Source organism: Xiphophorus couchianus, chromosome 8, assembly GCF_001444195.1.
Source record: "Xiphophorus couchianus chromosome 8, X_couchianus-1.0, whole genome shotgun sequence".
Taxonomy (NCBI): Eukaryota; Metazoa; Chordata; class Actinopteri; order Cyprinodontiformes; family Poeciliidae; genus Xiphophorus; species Xiphophorus couchianus.
Window position 1 is genome coordinate 15,479,039 of NC_040235.1, and position 13,476 is coordinate 15,492,514.

Sequence of the window (13,476 nt, forward strand, 5' to 3'; positions counted from 1 at the left end):
TTACAGCATTCAACTTATGGTTTAATATATATATATATATATAACACTACCTTTACAGAATTATAACTGTAAAGGTAGCAAAAGTGTATAAAATACTGCCATATGTGTTTAACAGAGATCTGAATACGTGGTGATCATGCGGAGCAAAACAAACCAGAAAACTAAACTTTTAATGAGCAAAGTAATACTGAAACCACCTCAGTCTGGTCATCTCACAAGAACCTCCAAATGTATATTTGGCATTATGGCTTACACTTCCTCGCAGTTCCTTTAACACTTTTCCAGCTGTTGTTAAGATAAGGCTATTACCCAAATTTGTCAGTAATTCCAGCCACTTTGATGTTATTTAGCCACTCGAACCGCTTTCAGCATAAAAGACTTGATATTTTTGGGGCAACAGCAAATTTGTCCTTTTCTACAGAACGCAGTATGACAAATATCAGCTATACTAAGAATATATGGATTCAGCTGAGTAAACACAAACAAAACTGATAAAGTGCTAATGGACACCTAACCAAAACATGATACTTCCGTTTGTAAGTATTTCAGTTCTAATAGGAGAAAAACAACAACAAAAATCAAGGTTCAAAACAGTTATAGATGATTTAAAAAAATACAACAATGGAGCTGAAAGATGCTGAGCTCTAAATTGGCTTTCTGTGTGTTCTTTAAACCTATTTAAAAGAATATAAACTTATCACTGAAATCTGTTTTTGTTTTTTTTGTTTTTTTAAGATTACAAGAGAATGAGTAACATACAGTTTTCCTTACAGGCCCTGATCTGAGAGGGAGAAAATGGCTTTCTTGTTAGAGAAAGCCATTTCAGCCCAACACACCAGCAGTATACTCCAACTACAAATACATTTCGGACAAACAGATGAGAAATTACAGTAAACAGATTGAGGATATTTTACGATTGTAGAAACATTTTTTTTTTATTATTATTTTGGATAAAGACTTTGCTTTACACAATTCATATATGTTAACAGAGGGACGACACTTTAATTTGCATGATGCTGGTAAAATGTTTTCAAAAATACTGTGATGTGCTCAATCAGCAGCATCCTGAAATTTAGTGATTATAGTGCTGACTGCGTTTTCCAGTTTGGAGTATACCGCCGGCCTTTAGGTCCTTTCTTCAACTACGAGCTATACAACATTCATATGATTGCAGTCCTCCTTTAGCACTCCAGGCCTACAGATGGAGTGGTCCAGTCACGAGTATTTTTTTAATTGTCTTTTTTTTTTTTACATTTTCTATTGATTTTTTTTTTTTTTACATTTGTATTTTCATTTTTGTACAGTTTGTTGAATGTTACTTCAATCAAGAGGTTGAGGGTCAGCTATGGGCATGGTGTGCAGAACTTCGTCAAGAAGCTGCAGAGCTCGGTGTAAATGGATTTCGATCCAGCAGGGCGTCTCCTTGATGCTTTGCCGCGGGTAGTCGGGCCCCCAGCCTTTCACGAAGCTCATGCGCAGAATGCACAGCCTGCGCAGGTCGTCGACTCCGATTCCCGCCGCGGCAGACAAACCTGCGGGGGAATTAGTGGACAGAGCAGACATCTTAATCACAATGAGGGAGAACGGCGCACAAACTCACTTCTCCACTTAGAACAAGCTAAAGCTTCAAAGTGCATCCTGACAAAGTTAAAAACAGTTTTAGTGTCTGGCGTGAGATGAAACCTGAATGTCGAAAAATTTATTTACATAAATTTACTGAAACTGGAGTCAGTAAAAACCTCAAGAAGTGAGAATGTGCGGCAAAAGAACAACAGCCATTCCTAAAAATGGTCAAACAAATAGCTGTTTTTACTCTGAAAAAACATCTACCCACTTACAAATTCCATCCATTCCCTGCAGTTTTATCAAATAATTCAGATGATCAAAAAATGTTTAAAGAAAACGAGTAAATAAAAGAAAATGTTTATTGCTTGTTCACTTTTACACAGCCAAAGGTATAGGGATATAAATGGGCTATCGGCCATAACAGCAGCATTAATATCCTATATCAGACCAAATTTTCATATCGATGCATCCATAACAAATACTCAGGAAATGTTAGTCAACTTCTGATTTTGAAGACATAAAAAATAAATTTCCATTATAGTGTCTTTTATTAAATGGAAATAGAAACACGGGAAGTTTGGTCTGATTTAACTTCTGACAGTAAGAAAAAAAAAAATGGTGGATTTGTCTTTATTCTGTGTATGCAAACTTCTGGTGTCAACTATATATGGGACCTTGATGTGTGTTTATGTGTGCCGTTCTAGAAGATTAGATGCTTCAAATGAAGATATTTTAAAAAATTGTGATAAGTCATAATAATATCTGCCTTTAATAAAACACCTGAAGCTAAACTCTTAAAGCCTAAAATGTCTGCTCCTTTATTCTGTGTCGTCTGGCTTTTCTTCTCCTGCTCTGTAATTTACTTGGTCACAGTGCTTTGGGAAAGGCCCTGGTGCTACTTAAGGCTCAACCCCCCACAGGCGGGGATAATGACAAGCAATCATAGTAATACACTTGTTGGAGGCCAAGTGCAGCATTAGGAGCACTCACTGATGGCAGGGGCGATGCCTCCCACTGAGCCCGGTCCTGGGATGTTCCCAGCCACGGCTGCTGCTTGAGCTGCAGCTGCTGCCTGTGCCGTCGCCGCCTGCTGCTGCATCTGCCTGTGGCACTGGCGCAGGTCGAACACCTGTCAACATTCAGAGACGCAACATCTGTCTGAGCAAAGCGGTTCCCAATAAAACAGGGAGGAAAAGATGAACATGCAACAGGAAAGTCAAACTCTAAGCTGTAATCCTTCAACATTCATTATCTATTATTATTTAAAGGCATTGATGAATCAAACAGTTGTGTGCAGCTCTATGTTGAAAGGTCCATCCTTTTCAAGAAACAGATTTCTAGCTGATGCTAAACTCAAGGTTGGGCAAAATAAAACTATGGTATGGAACGCGCTCCTCTCTCACCTTGATGTAAGCACTGGGGTAGATTTTATGAACGGCGTCGCCCGGGGCGCGCCCGGCTTCTCGATCCAGATAGTAGCTCTGAACGAACACTGCATGATCGCTCAAACAGCGCACCCACACGTCGCCTTCACCTTTGCATTCCAGCTGCACACCTTTGCCGATGTGAAGCCTAAAAATACAAAAAACTTAATATCTTAGTCACCACACGAAATTACTGTTTTAACAAACTACATAAAAATAATCTTGTCCTATTTGCTCTTGCCTTGCTCTCTCAATGTTCTCTGTCCTGTGGACATTGCTCAGCTGGCCCAGGCAGAAGCGATCTCCTCCTGATGGATCCACGTAACCGTCCACAGTGACTATTGGACATGTGGACGGCACCTTAAAAGTCTCGCCAACCTGGACGTCCATCTCAAAGTACGCAATGGAGCACCAGTATTCTGGAGCTGGAACGAAAGAAATCTAACGTCAGTGTTTTGCATTTCTGGCATTTCCATTGCGTCCAACTTTATGCTCACCTGGGTGGTTGGATATAGGGGGTTGGAATGCAATTTCATTGGTAACAGGCCCTGGGGAACATAAAGAAACAAATTAGGAACAGCAATCCATCAGTAACAAACCTGATGTAGAGACTGATTCTAAACACACAAATGGTTCTGCTTTATCTACAGCAAAACTAAAAAAATTTCATGAATCTAAAATCCATTAAAAATACCAATTGAAAGTATTCAGTTAATTAATAAAATGTTAATGTTCAAATTAATCACAGTAATGTTGCTGTATTTGATAAAGGGGCCCCCATTGTGAGAGCTTCTAGTCAAACACATTCATGTCTGTCTGAAATAACATCAAGATACAACCGTCCTACATCTTATCTAATCAACCCAGATTGTAACTTAAATAACATTTTTACTTTAAAAGGGGAAGCAGATAGTAGTCTAGTCTGAGTAAAAACCTTTTGCAAAGCTTGTTCTGTATTATCTGAAAGATCTTTAACTGCCAATAGTCTTTTAGTCATTTATATCACAGTTGATTTTATTGCATTTGTCATTTTAAATCTTGCATTAGTTGCATGAAGAGCATTCAGTTCATACTTATGTCTCAAAACTGCAGCAGAAATAAAGATTTTTTTTGTCCATCTTTTCCCATCCACTCACAGTAATGGCCTGTGTGAGGCATCGGGGGGTGATGCTGTAGATGCCCATTCTGGTGTTGTGGCACCGCTGGGGGGAAGCTGCTGTTTCTGCTCCAGTTCGGAGTCGGATCTGTAAGCACATAAATAAGTCACTAGTGTTGGCAAGCAACTTACATAGAGATACAAACAGAACACTCGAATTAAGCAAACCCAGAGAAAACACTTGGTTTCAAAATGGATATGTTTGCATTCTTTTCGCTTTTGTCAACATCTTTAATGCAGCAGTCAGTGTGATATTAGCTTAGAAAATCAGGAAGAACTTCTAGTTGACAGATAAAAAAATAAAATAAAATAACCTGATATTTATACATACTATAAAAATACACTCAGTCTTTGACATTCCTATTTTCAAGCAATAAAATCTCTGTTTACATAAAGTAAGACAACTTTTAAATAACTACTTTGAAAATGTCTTTTTTTAAAAATGTAGAAATCCCCAGGTGAAAATGTCATAGCTGTGCAAGCGTCTGATTAACTAATTCATAACATTTGAGCTATCTGAAAGCACAGTATGTAACACAAAGATTCTTTGTGTTACATGGAAAAAAGTTCCTGGTCTGTCTATCCAAACAAGTTAAACACCATGGGACTGTCCAGCATTCACAAATTTCAGGAAGGAGATGGGCATAATTTAAATATACCTGTATGTGCATATTAATGCATCAACAAAAGAAAAAAACAAATAAAGATGTTGGCTGAAACTGGTTAGACAGAAACATCCACAGTGAATTGTGGTTGTACTATTGTTAAAATTGAAGGAAAAAAATACACTAGCTGAAGAATGGAGGTTAAAGCATTGCTTTGCTGTAAGATGGACTGAACTACCACAGCAAAAAACAGATGGCATCATAAAGAGAGGAAATACTGAAGCAGCATTTCAGCCAGGAAGTTAAGTTTGGGCATCAATGTGTCTTCCAAATGGACGGTGACCTTAATTATATCATGAAATTAATTCCAAAGGGGCTCAAGGTGAATAAAATCAGGGATTTAAAGAGACGTTACAAAAGTAATCCGAACCGCTTTGAAATTTCACTTCTGTTTTTTTTTCTCAAACTGGGATCACAGTTACTACTAAATGTAACATACTGCCTACTCATTACTACTTCATACAACCCCACTTTAAAAAGAAAAAAATACACCGAAAACTTTGTCGTCTCAGTGTTTTAAGATTCCTACCAAAACATTTGCAGATTCTCATAGTGACACAGAGTAAGACAGCTTTACTGCGAGTACATTCCAGACCTATTTATTTATACATTTGTAAAAAATTTTTACTATCTCTCAAGATTTAAAATATTGTGCTTTTATACTCATCTCTGTTGTAATTTATTTTGATTTCAGAAAAGGACTTCAAGATCAAGCGCTTGTTGATTTGCAATAAACTAATGAACATAACGTTTTTTTTTAACTGACTATCATCTAAAATCTTCAGTCTGTGTCATTTCTCACTTGAAGGTCCAGCACTAATGGTGGAGAAAGCAGAAGAGGAAGCTGAAGTGCTACCCTCCGATGGGGGTAGTAGAGGGTTGTTGCTGAACGTATCTGGGGGGACAGGCCTCGATGGAGGGTGCTGGATTGTCTGCAGGTGGCTTTCAGAGCTGGAGTGTGACTGCTGGTTTTCATAATCAAACTCGTCTTTCACTATAAGAGGACCTGGCAGAAAACGACAGACATGATTAAGACTGATGAACGTTTACAATGTCGCTGACGAGGAAAAGGAAAGCTTTGTACCTGAATTTGAAAGGGTCAATGTTGATAAGTCTGCAAACACATTAATAAAAGAAACAAAAAAAAACATGTGAATCAGTTTAAAACTACTCGTTTTAAATTTAATTCTTACTTACAAGTGTACAATATCTGTTCTGACACATGGTAATCCATGTAAAAATACACTGTAATCTCTTAGTGTGCCATTGTAAATTTATTAGCAAGCTGAATAGCAACTATATGACCAAAATTGATGAACACATGATCCTAACTTACCAATTCCTGGAGAAACAACCCTCTCGTAGTGGTATGGGTTGACACAGACACTGTCGCATTTCAGGTCAAAGGCATACTGGCAGTACTTCACGTGTTTTAACTCATTCTTGTGGAGGTCTGGCCATCGCCACAGTCTGGCATAGACGACATGGGGGAAACCTTTACGCCCTGCAACCTGCAGAACACAGAGGAGTTTTAAATATAATGTAAATGAACACTATCAAGTGACATCTGCAAAGGAGGCACTATAATATACCTGTAGGCGTCCGTCCAAAGTTCGCTGTATGGTTACGCACTTGCTAGGATGAGCCCCGTTTGTGGTGATGGCAGTAATTAGAGAATCCAGCTCATCCTTCTTCTCCTTCAGCTTCTTGACAAGACTCTCAATGGCCCGCTTTGCAAAGCTTTCGCTTTCCCCTCCCTGCCGGTGGCACATGAGGCTGTGCACGATGCTCAGGCAAGCATCGTTGCTTGTAGGAGTGTTTGTGATTGACATCTTGCTTTGTAGTTTTCAGGACTGGGTGGGCTTTCCAGCTGCGTCCTTTATGTTTTTTCTTTTGTTGTTGTAGTGACAATGAGAAATTATTCCTCTAACCAAAGCAGCCCACGTTTAGCCACCTAAAAACAAAGGAAAAAAAAAAGAGAGCAAAGTTTTATGACCTCAAACCAAAATTTTAAAGCAAAATAATTCTTTTTTTAATTAACATGCTCAACACATAGCAATTTAGATTTCTTATGCGTGTGGGGTTTTTTTATACATATATTACGATAACAGTGACAAAAAATACATTTATCTTTAAAACAATTAACTACATTTAAATATAAAGAAGTAAATATCCTTATTTTTTACTGAATGGAGTAGAACTGACAATATATGTTAATTTAGACTGAGCATGTACAACACAATGATAGTTTCAAGTTTCCAGCCACTAAATATAATACATACATGAATTATTTTAGGATAGAGTCATAATGTTGTTTTTCTTCCATGGTATGTGTCTAATATTATCTCATATATTCACGTGTTTACATTAATTCAGTATAATTGTAAAGGAATATGGTCCTGATTTTCAGCCATCAATATACATATTTATCTTTCAGGTCTAAATGTATTCTAAGTACCTAAAAAAAAAATAATAATCTAAGGTTCGAAAAGGACTTAAATGGGGACAAAATAAAAACACCTTAAATAATTGTGTCAGAAATAGTGGAATAAAACCTATAGCGTAGAACATTTTAAGCTTAAATTTATTCTTTTTAAAGTCTAATAACTTAAAAGCTACAGTAAGTGTTTAATTAGGAAAACATTGTACATAATCCTGGAGTAAAAGAGTTAGCTCTTTTCAGAGAACATGGGCACACCAGGGCTGTACAGTAAATACAAGCTCTCTATAAATGTATAAATAAATAATTATTAAACACAAAAGCTAAACTTAGTAAAATATTATTTAAATTTAAAGTGACAACCCCCGTACCACCACTTTAGTCACACTGGGATCCTCACTGGTTCACAGAACACCTTACCTGAACCAGCTGACAAATTAACAGATATATGAAATGATGACAATTACTAGCAGAAATCCAGCAATTATGATTTTAAACTAACAGTATTAAGACAACTTTGCTAGTGCTAGCCAAGGTGGCTAATCTAAGACACCCAATAACGAAAAGTAAGGGGGGGAAAAAAAAAACCTTACTTCGAGTTTCTCTTGAATTAACCTGGTACACCGGTATAATTTATGATCATATGTTCAGATAAACGCACACTTTTACAAAATCAGCAACATCAACACAATACGGGGTAAGCTAGCATGGCTAAGCTAAGTAGCTCTGTTAGCGATGGCTGCTATTTAGCCAACAAATAAAACAATATATTCAATAAATCGAAGCAGTTGAAAACGAATCTGTTTACTTACAGTAATTCGCAGAAAAGCAGCGTAGATCCACTCGTAGAAGACGGAGTCAACGAAGCTCTAGCTACATAAAACCTGACCGGCTATCTTACGTTTTGAATATTGTTGCTAGCTGGCTAACAGACCAACTTGACGCTGACGAACCTTCCTTTCTGTTGTTCCCGAAATCCAGCATCTCACGAAGTCAGTCGACCACTGACCAGTCTTCTCCGCACACGTTCACCTAATCAACCTACGACACTTCATTGAAATTCAACCAGGATTTCTATGCTAACAGAATCCAGATGAATGCCTAATTGGCGAAAATAAACAAAATCTCTCCTCCACCCACCAGGCTCTGACTGAGCCGTGACAGGCGTGGCGCTGCGGCGCAGCTCGCCTCGCTGTACATTATCAATGCTACTACACAGGTAGGGTAATCACGCTGAGTTTATGTTAATTATATTTCTATTATAGAACAAAATAACGTTTTGTGAAATTCACAATGAAATCACAGATCTGTGACTGTCATAAAATCTGCTCTTTAATTGTTTTGATCATACTGCGGATATGTGGGATTCAGAGATACCACTCTGAACATTTTCTATTGTTCTCCATGTTTATATAACACTAATTTTCACTACGGGTTCATCATGTAAACATTGTTCTTCTACAGTATAACTAGATAACGGTGCCTTATGAACATGTGCAGAGCCATGTTACCAAAGTTAAAATCCTCTCTCAACTATTAAAACTTGGTTAAATGCTATGCCCTCCTGTAACAAATGTGTAACAAATCATTACATAAAGAACTGACTTGGTGCTTTATGTAATCAACTATTTTTAATTCACACAGGGTTATGAATCAGTCTACACACACCCTTAATATTAGTAAGTGCCTGCCAGAGAAATCACAAGCTTTTCTTAGATATCAACAACATCTCAGCATTTTCCTTTAATATGTAATCGCTCCCCCTTGAACCGGTAGAGTTTATTTAAATTGGTTGGTGTCCAGCCATCGAACTAGATCAAAGACTTAGCTAAATAAGGAATTGTAAACTCTCTATTTAGGAGTTTATTGTAAGAAAACCTAAAATTTAAAAAAAAGTATTGCTTTTTTATTTCCGTAAAGATGTTCATGCTTTTCTTTAGTTGTATCGACTCTATTTATTAGGTACATTTTGTTAGGGTTGGACCTGATCTTTAGTGATCTTGTGTAAATTGTAGCCTCAGTTCTCTGTTTTAGGTGAAAGGAGTGGCATCCTGTGTGGTTTCCTGCAGCAGTAACTCTTCTGCTTCAAGGTTCAATGTTTGCTTTTCTACTACTCTCCATGTTCTTTAACCTTTCACATAAAAGAGGGGTATTTTATTATTATTTTTGAAGCTCATTTGTTATTTTTTCTTTTTCAGGCTATTCTCTGTTATACCAATCACATAAATGGGAGTGAAGACCAGTAGTTTGATACTTTCAGAATCAACAGCTATTCTATGTTCAAAGTAACTTAAATTTGATCCATTTTCTTTCCCATTCTGAGGCTAAATTTCAACTTCACCACATCCAGATCCCTCTGCCATTTGATTAGCTTATTCACTATTTTGGTTTGACAATTGAGTAGCTTTACCTAAAAAGCTTCATACAGGTGAGCGTAGATTTGGCGCTGTTAGTTGTAGATCAGTCTGTTCAGTGCCTGGATTTCTGCCCTGCATATTTTGCTGCTATAAATCCATATGCTGTGTGAAGATCCTCCACACTGGACAGATCTTGAGGGTCGTTCCTGCTACCTACTTCCAACTGTTAACAGCAAAAGCTGGGTGATGATGTGGAGTGAATATTTATTTTTCCATTTGTACCGTTGCCGTGGCTTTGATAAGAGTATAAGCATGCCATTGTCAGAAAAGGGAAATGGGAGGGTTCCGAGTCCAGCGAGCAACCTGATGTCGTGATTGTCAATAGGACATGTTGGTCCGGGAGACCAGGAATCTGACACCACCTTCTCACAAATACTGCCACTTCGAGTGGCGTCTCACCCTGAGTGATGGCCTACAAGACTCCAGGCTCTGACACCTCTTTATCAATATGGCATGGAAGCGGACCGAGAGTGGCCCGCCAGGCATGTGGCTGTGGAAGGATGGGGATTAAGGTTGTTAGATGGAAGCGATGCGATAACCTGGCATTGACATGGTGTGCATGAAACAGGAATGATTGTTCACTGAATATGTTTATTTTTCATATATTTTATTTTAGTAAGCACAATACTATTCACACCAGTGTGTGAAACAAAACCGAGACGTGAATTGTTTCTATAAAGAAAGATTTCATAGAAGCTGAAAGTCACATTGGATAAGACAAGTAATTACTTTTTTTTTTTTTTTTTTTTTTTTTTTTTTGAAAAGATGCCCCGCGGGGTTCCACGACACTGAAAATCCTTCTGTGGTCCAAAATAAGAAAAACATGTTTTCTACAAATTTGGCAAGCATCTCAGAGAAAGAATATTACAATTGTCTACTTATCTCAGATGTTCCAAGATTCCTCTGGACAAGCTCATAATTTACAGTTTTGTAGTAAATGCATAATTTTCTTAAGCAGGTTGGTGTTTTTCATTTTCTTTTCATCACTTAACTTTTTCTGGTGTATATTACAATAAAAGTCAGATTTCACTTCTTTTGCAGGAGATGAAATCAGAGTTGTATTATATTTGACCTTATTATTTGCTATAAATATGTCAAAGCTTTTTTTATTTTACCTAAAATTGCTGATCTGAAATCATAACACCAAAAAATCCAAACCTGCTTGTTTCCCACTTTTCTTCATTATGCAGTGCCTTACAAAATGATCCATACCTGTTAAACTTATTTATTCATTGGGATTTTATTTTCCAGTCCTACACAAAGTAATACACAATTGTGAAGTAGAAAATTTCTTTTAAAGTTGCAAAACTGTGATGCAGATGTGTATTCTGAGTCAATACTTTTCAGAACCCTTTGGCACTGTAAACACAGCTGCAAGTCTTTTGGAGTATATCTCCAAAAAGTTTGCACATTTTGGCTAAAATATTTACAGATTTTTCTTTTTAAAATAATAATGGTAATGCACAATTTATAGCTGTCCATCTGATATTAAAACTAGAGTAATTATAGGCCACTGTGCTAAACATTCCAATGTACTGTATACACTGAAATTCATAGTTGCAATGTGACAAAATGAGAAAAAGTTCAATGGTTTTGAAATATTTTGAAAGGCATTTTAATGCTGTATAAATATGGCAATCAATTGCAATATATAACGATAAACTGAAGTGCTTTCAAAACACGATGAAAGGTATATGGAGCTGTGGTAGACTAATATGAGACACTTTGTTGCATCAGTTCAAAGTGTTTCTGTTCTAAATTAACAAAACACTCGGGGGTTTGCCTTTATACAGCTGTAAATTTCCATCCCTAATTTACAATTAGTCCACTGTATGAAATCTGGAATCAAGCACACGAGCATGATAAAATAGATTGATAGATTTAGATCTTCAACTAAAAGTCTATTTTTCTCTGTGACGTTATCTGCAGCCACATTCTGCCACCACCATCCCCTCATACTTGTGGTTGAAAGTAACCACTCCATTATCGTGATAAAGGAGGGAGATTGGCTCCAGCCTTGTGGGAACACAGCAGGCAGCAGATGCTCGTTCGGGGCGCCTGAGGCTCAGCCGAGTCTGCACTATGGCATGTTTGGTGGGAGAAACCTCTGAGGTCATGGGTGGGCTGCACACGCCGTTGCACTTGTACGCTTCATACCCCAAAGGCTGGATAATCCAGGAGTCCCAGCCAATGTCTTTAAAATCCACAAAAAGGGGCGACCGCCTGCATGACTCGGTGTTGGCGCTGCGGCGGATTCGAGGAGGCGTGTCGTAGATAAGATTGGACCGCACCTCCAAGGCAGACTGGTGGTCCAGCTCGTCCTGTTCAGGGTGGTCAGAGTTGGGATTTGCACGGTCATGAAGAGATTTCTGGCTCGTTATCACGTTATCAGGAAGGTCATTCTCATGCTTAATCATCTGACTTAGCTCTTGTCTGTCTTCTTTGTGATCTCTGCTCTGGTCATCTGAGAACACAATTATCACTGGATTGTGTTGCCCCTCCACACTCCTGTCAATATCAACCTGTGACACCCATTTGCCACTTTCTATTGCTTCTCTTGTGGTCCCTTCCTCATCTGCCCCCAGGTTTTCAATGTGAACCTCCAGCCTATGAGTTGTGCACCCTGACTTCCGCCAAAGTGTCACCACATGAGTGAGGTCAAATGACACCCAGCTATTATCTTTGGCATGGATATGCTTTGTCACCAGTTCCTCCAAATCCTTCATCGCCTCCACCTCCTCTTTATCCCTCTCTCTCCCTTCTTTCCCCACCTCTTTTGTCCAAACAACACCATCATGTATCTTATAGATTGTCACCTTGCATCTGAAACCGGCATGTGGTCTTTGGGCCTTCCGCACAAGCATGAAGAGTCGAAGCTCAGCCATTGTAATATGCTCATAGTGTGGCATGGAGATATTGAATAGGAGGGGATGTATCCATACACCAGTGGCTCTTATACTTCGGGGGGAAGAATCTGAAATCAAAATACCACAAGAGTTATCTCAATGTTGTCTGTATGGGTTTACCTTAGTAAGCTAGCGCTAATTTGTTGAATTTTCACAAAAAGATGGTTTTGTTCTACATGCTATATTTAGAGCACCTTTCTTTGATTTCGGTAACTCAGACTGTTCCATCATATCCAAGACGATCTCAAACATGATCTTATTTTATCTAATTTATCTAAATACATTTAGATCAATTTGTTCAAAGACGTTTGTACCTTCATTCTTGAAACTGCGCACAATGTTGGCAGACGGCATTGCAGTGCGGTCATTGGCAAATCGGTTGTAGAGCTCCAGCATATACTCTGGAAGTGGCTCTTTCTGGACTGTAGGCGTCCAAGGCTGGGACCTTAGCCTGGTGAGGTTCAGTGTTGATAGAAACTGGCTCAAAAAGTCCTGTGCACTGTGGAGAGGACTGTTGATCACATCCATGCCGACGGATGTCCTGTGGTAAGTCTCTGCAGACTTGATTGGACTGCTGCGGCTCAATCCAGTTAACGCTGCAATCACAATATTTAGGAACCCAAGGTTTGAGAAAACCAAAGTGGTCATTCTTGAGCAGCTGAAAGATTTAAATCCAAAAACAGACAAGCATTTGATGAGAAAATGTGGATCTCTTGGAGACTTTCCTTCATTAAAGGACAGCAGGTTGCTGAAAACAGCGTTGCACTGGTTTATCTTGAAGTTTGGTTGTGAGGGCAGGGCAGAGCTGCTCTGCTGACATGTTTGGAGATGTCGCTAAGGCCCTGCTCTGCCCTCCTCTTTCTCACCACACCAGGGACTTATAACCATCCATAAACTCATTT

General features: G+C 38.5%; 2 protein-coding genes across 3 annotated transcripts; both read right to left on the reverse strand.

The window, feature by feature from the left end:
- Positions 1-666: 666 nt before the first annotated feature.
- On the reverse strand, positions 667-8,436 carry smad4a (SMAD family member 4a). Of its 2 annotated transcripts, XM_028025256.1 has the most exons (11): positions 8,064-8,435; positions 6,404-6,765; positions 6,148-6,322; positions 5,896-5,925; positions 5,614-5,817; positions 4,127-4,234; positions 3,488-3,538; positions 3,232-3,415; positions 2,970-3,138; positions 2,557-2,695; positions 667-1,532 (listed from the first exon to the last, which is right to left on the reverse strand). In XM_028025256.1, the coding sequence occupies exons 2-11, from the start codon at positions 6,641-6,643 to the stop codon at positions 1,321-1,323; spliced, it is 1,512 nt and encodes a 503-aa protein (XP_027881057.1). In that variant the 5' UTR covers positions 6,644-6,765; positions 8,064-8,435; the 3' UTR covers positions 667-1,320. The 2 variants fall into 2 exon arrangements, with proteins under 2 accessions (XP_027881057.1, XP_027881058.1); XM_028025257.1 differs by lacking the exon at positions 5,896-5,925 and having other exon boundaries at positions 8,064-8,436.
- A 2,498-nt stretch (positions 8,437-10,934) lies between these two features.
- bmp10l (bone morphogenetic protein 10, like) lies at positions 10,935-13,373 on the reverse strand. The gene is made up of 2 exons (XM_028024962.1): positions 12,889-13,373; positions 10,935-12,642 (listed from the first exon to the last, which is right to left on the reverse strand). The coding sequence occupies exons 1-2, from the start codon at positions 13,220-13,222 to the stop codon at positions 11,588-11,590; spliced, it is 1,389 nt and encodes a 462-aa protein (XP_027880763.1). The 5' UTR covers positions 13,223-13,373; the 3' UTR covers positions 10,935-11,587.
- Between the last annotated feature and the right edge of the window lie 103 nt (positions 13,374-13,476).

What these genes read in the sequence shown, in the direction of transcription:
- smad4a (XM_028025256.1), bottom strand. Translation starts at nt 6,643, where the DNA reads ATGTCAATCACAAACACTCCTACAAGCAACGATGCTTGCCTGAGCATC. An exon ending in GGTTGTTTCTCCAGGAATTG is followed by an intron (nt 5,926 to 6,147) that starts GTAAGTTAGGAT and finishes ATGTGTTTGCAG; the next exon opens with ACTTATCAACATTGACCCTT. An exon ending in ATTGACCCTTTCAAATTCAG is followed by an intron (nt 5,818 to 5,895) that starts GTACAAAGCTTT and finishes GTTTTCTGCCAG; the next exon opens with GTCCTCTTATAGTGAAAGAC.
- bmp10l (XM_028024962.1), bottom strand. Translation starts at nt 13,222, where the DNA reads ATGACCACTTTGGTTTTCTCAAACCTTGGGTTCCTAAATATTGTGATT. An exon ending in GCGCAGTTTCAAGAATGAAG is followed by an intron (nt 12,643 to 12,888) that starts GTACAAACGTCT and finishes TTTTGATTTCAG; the next exon opens with ATTCTTCCCCCCGAAGTATA.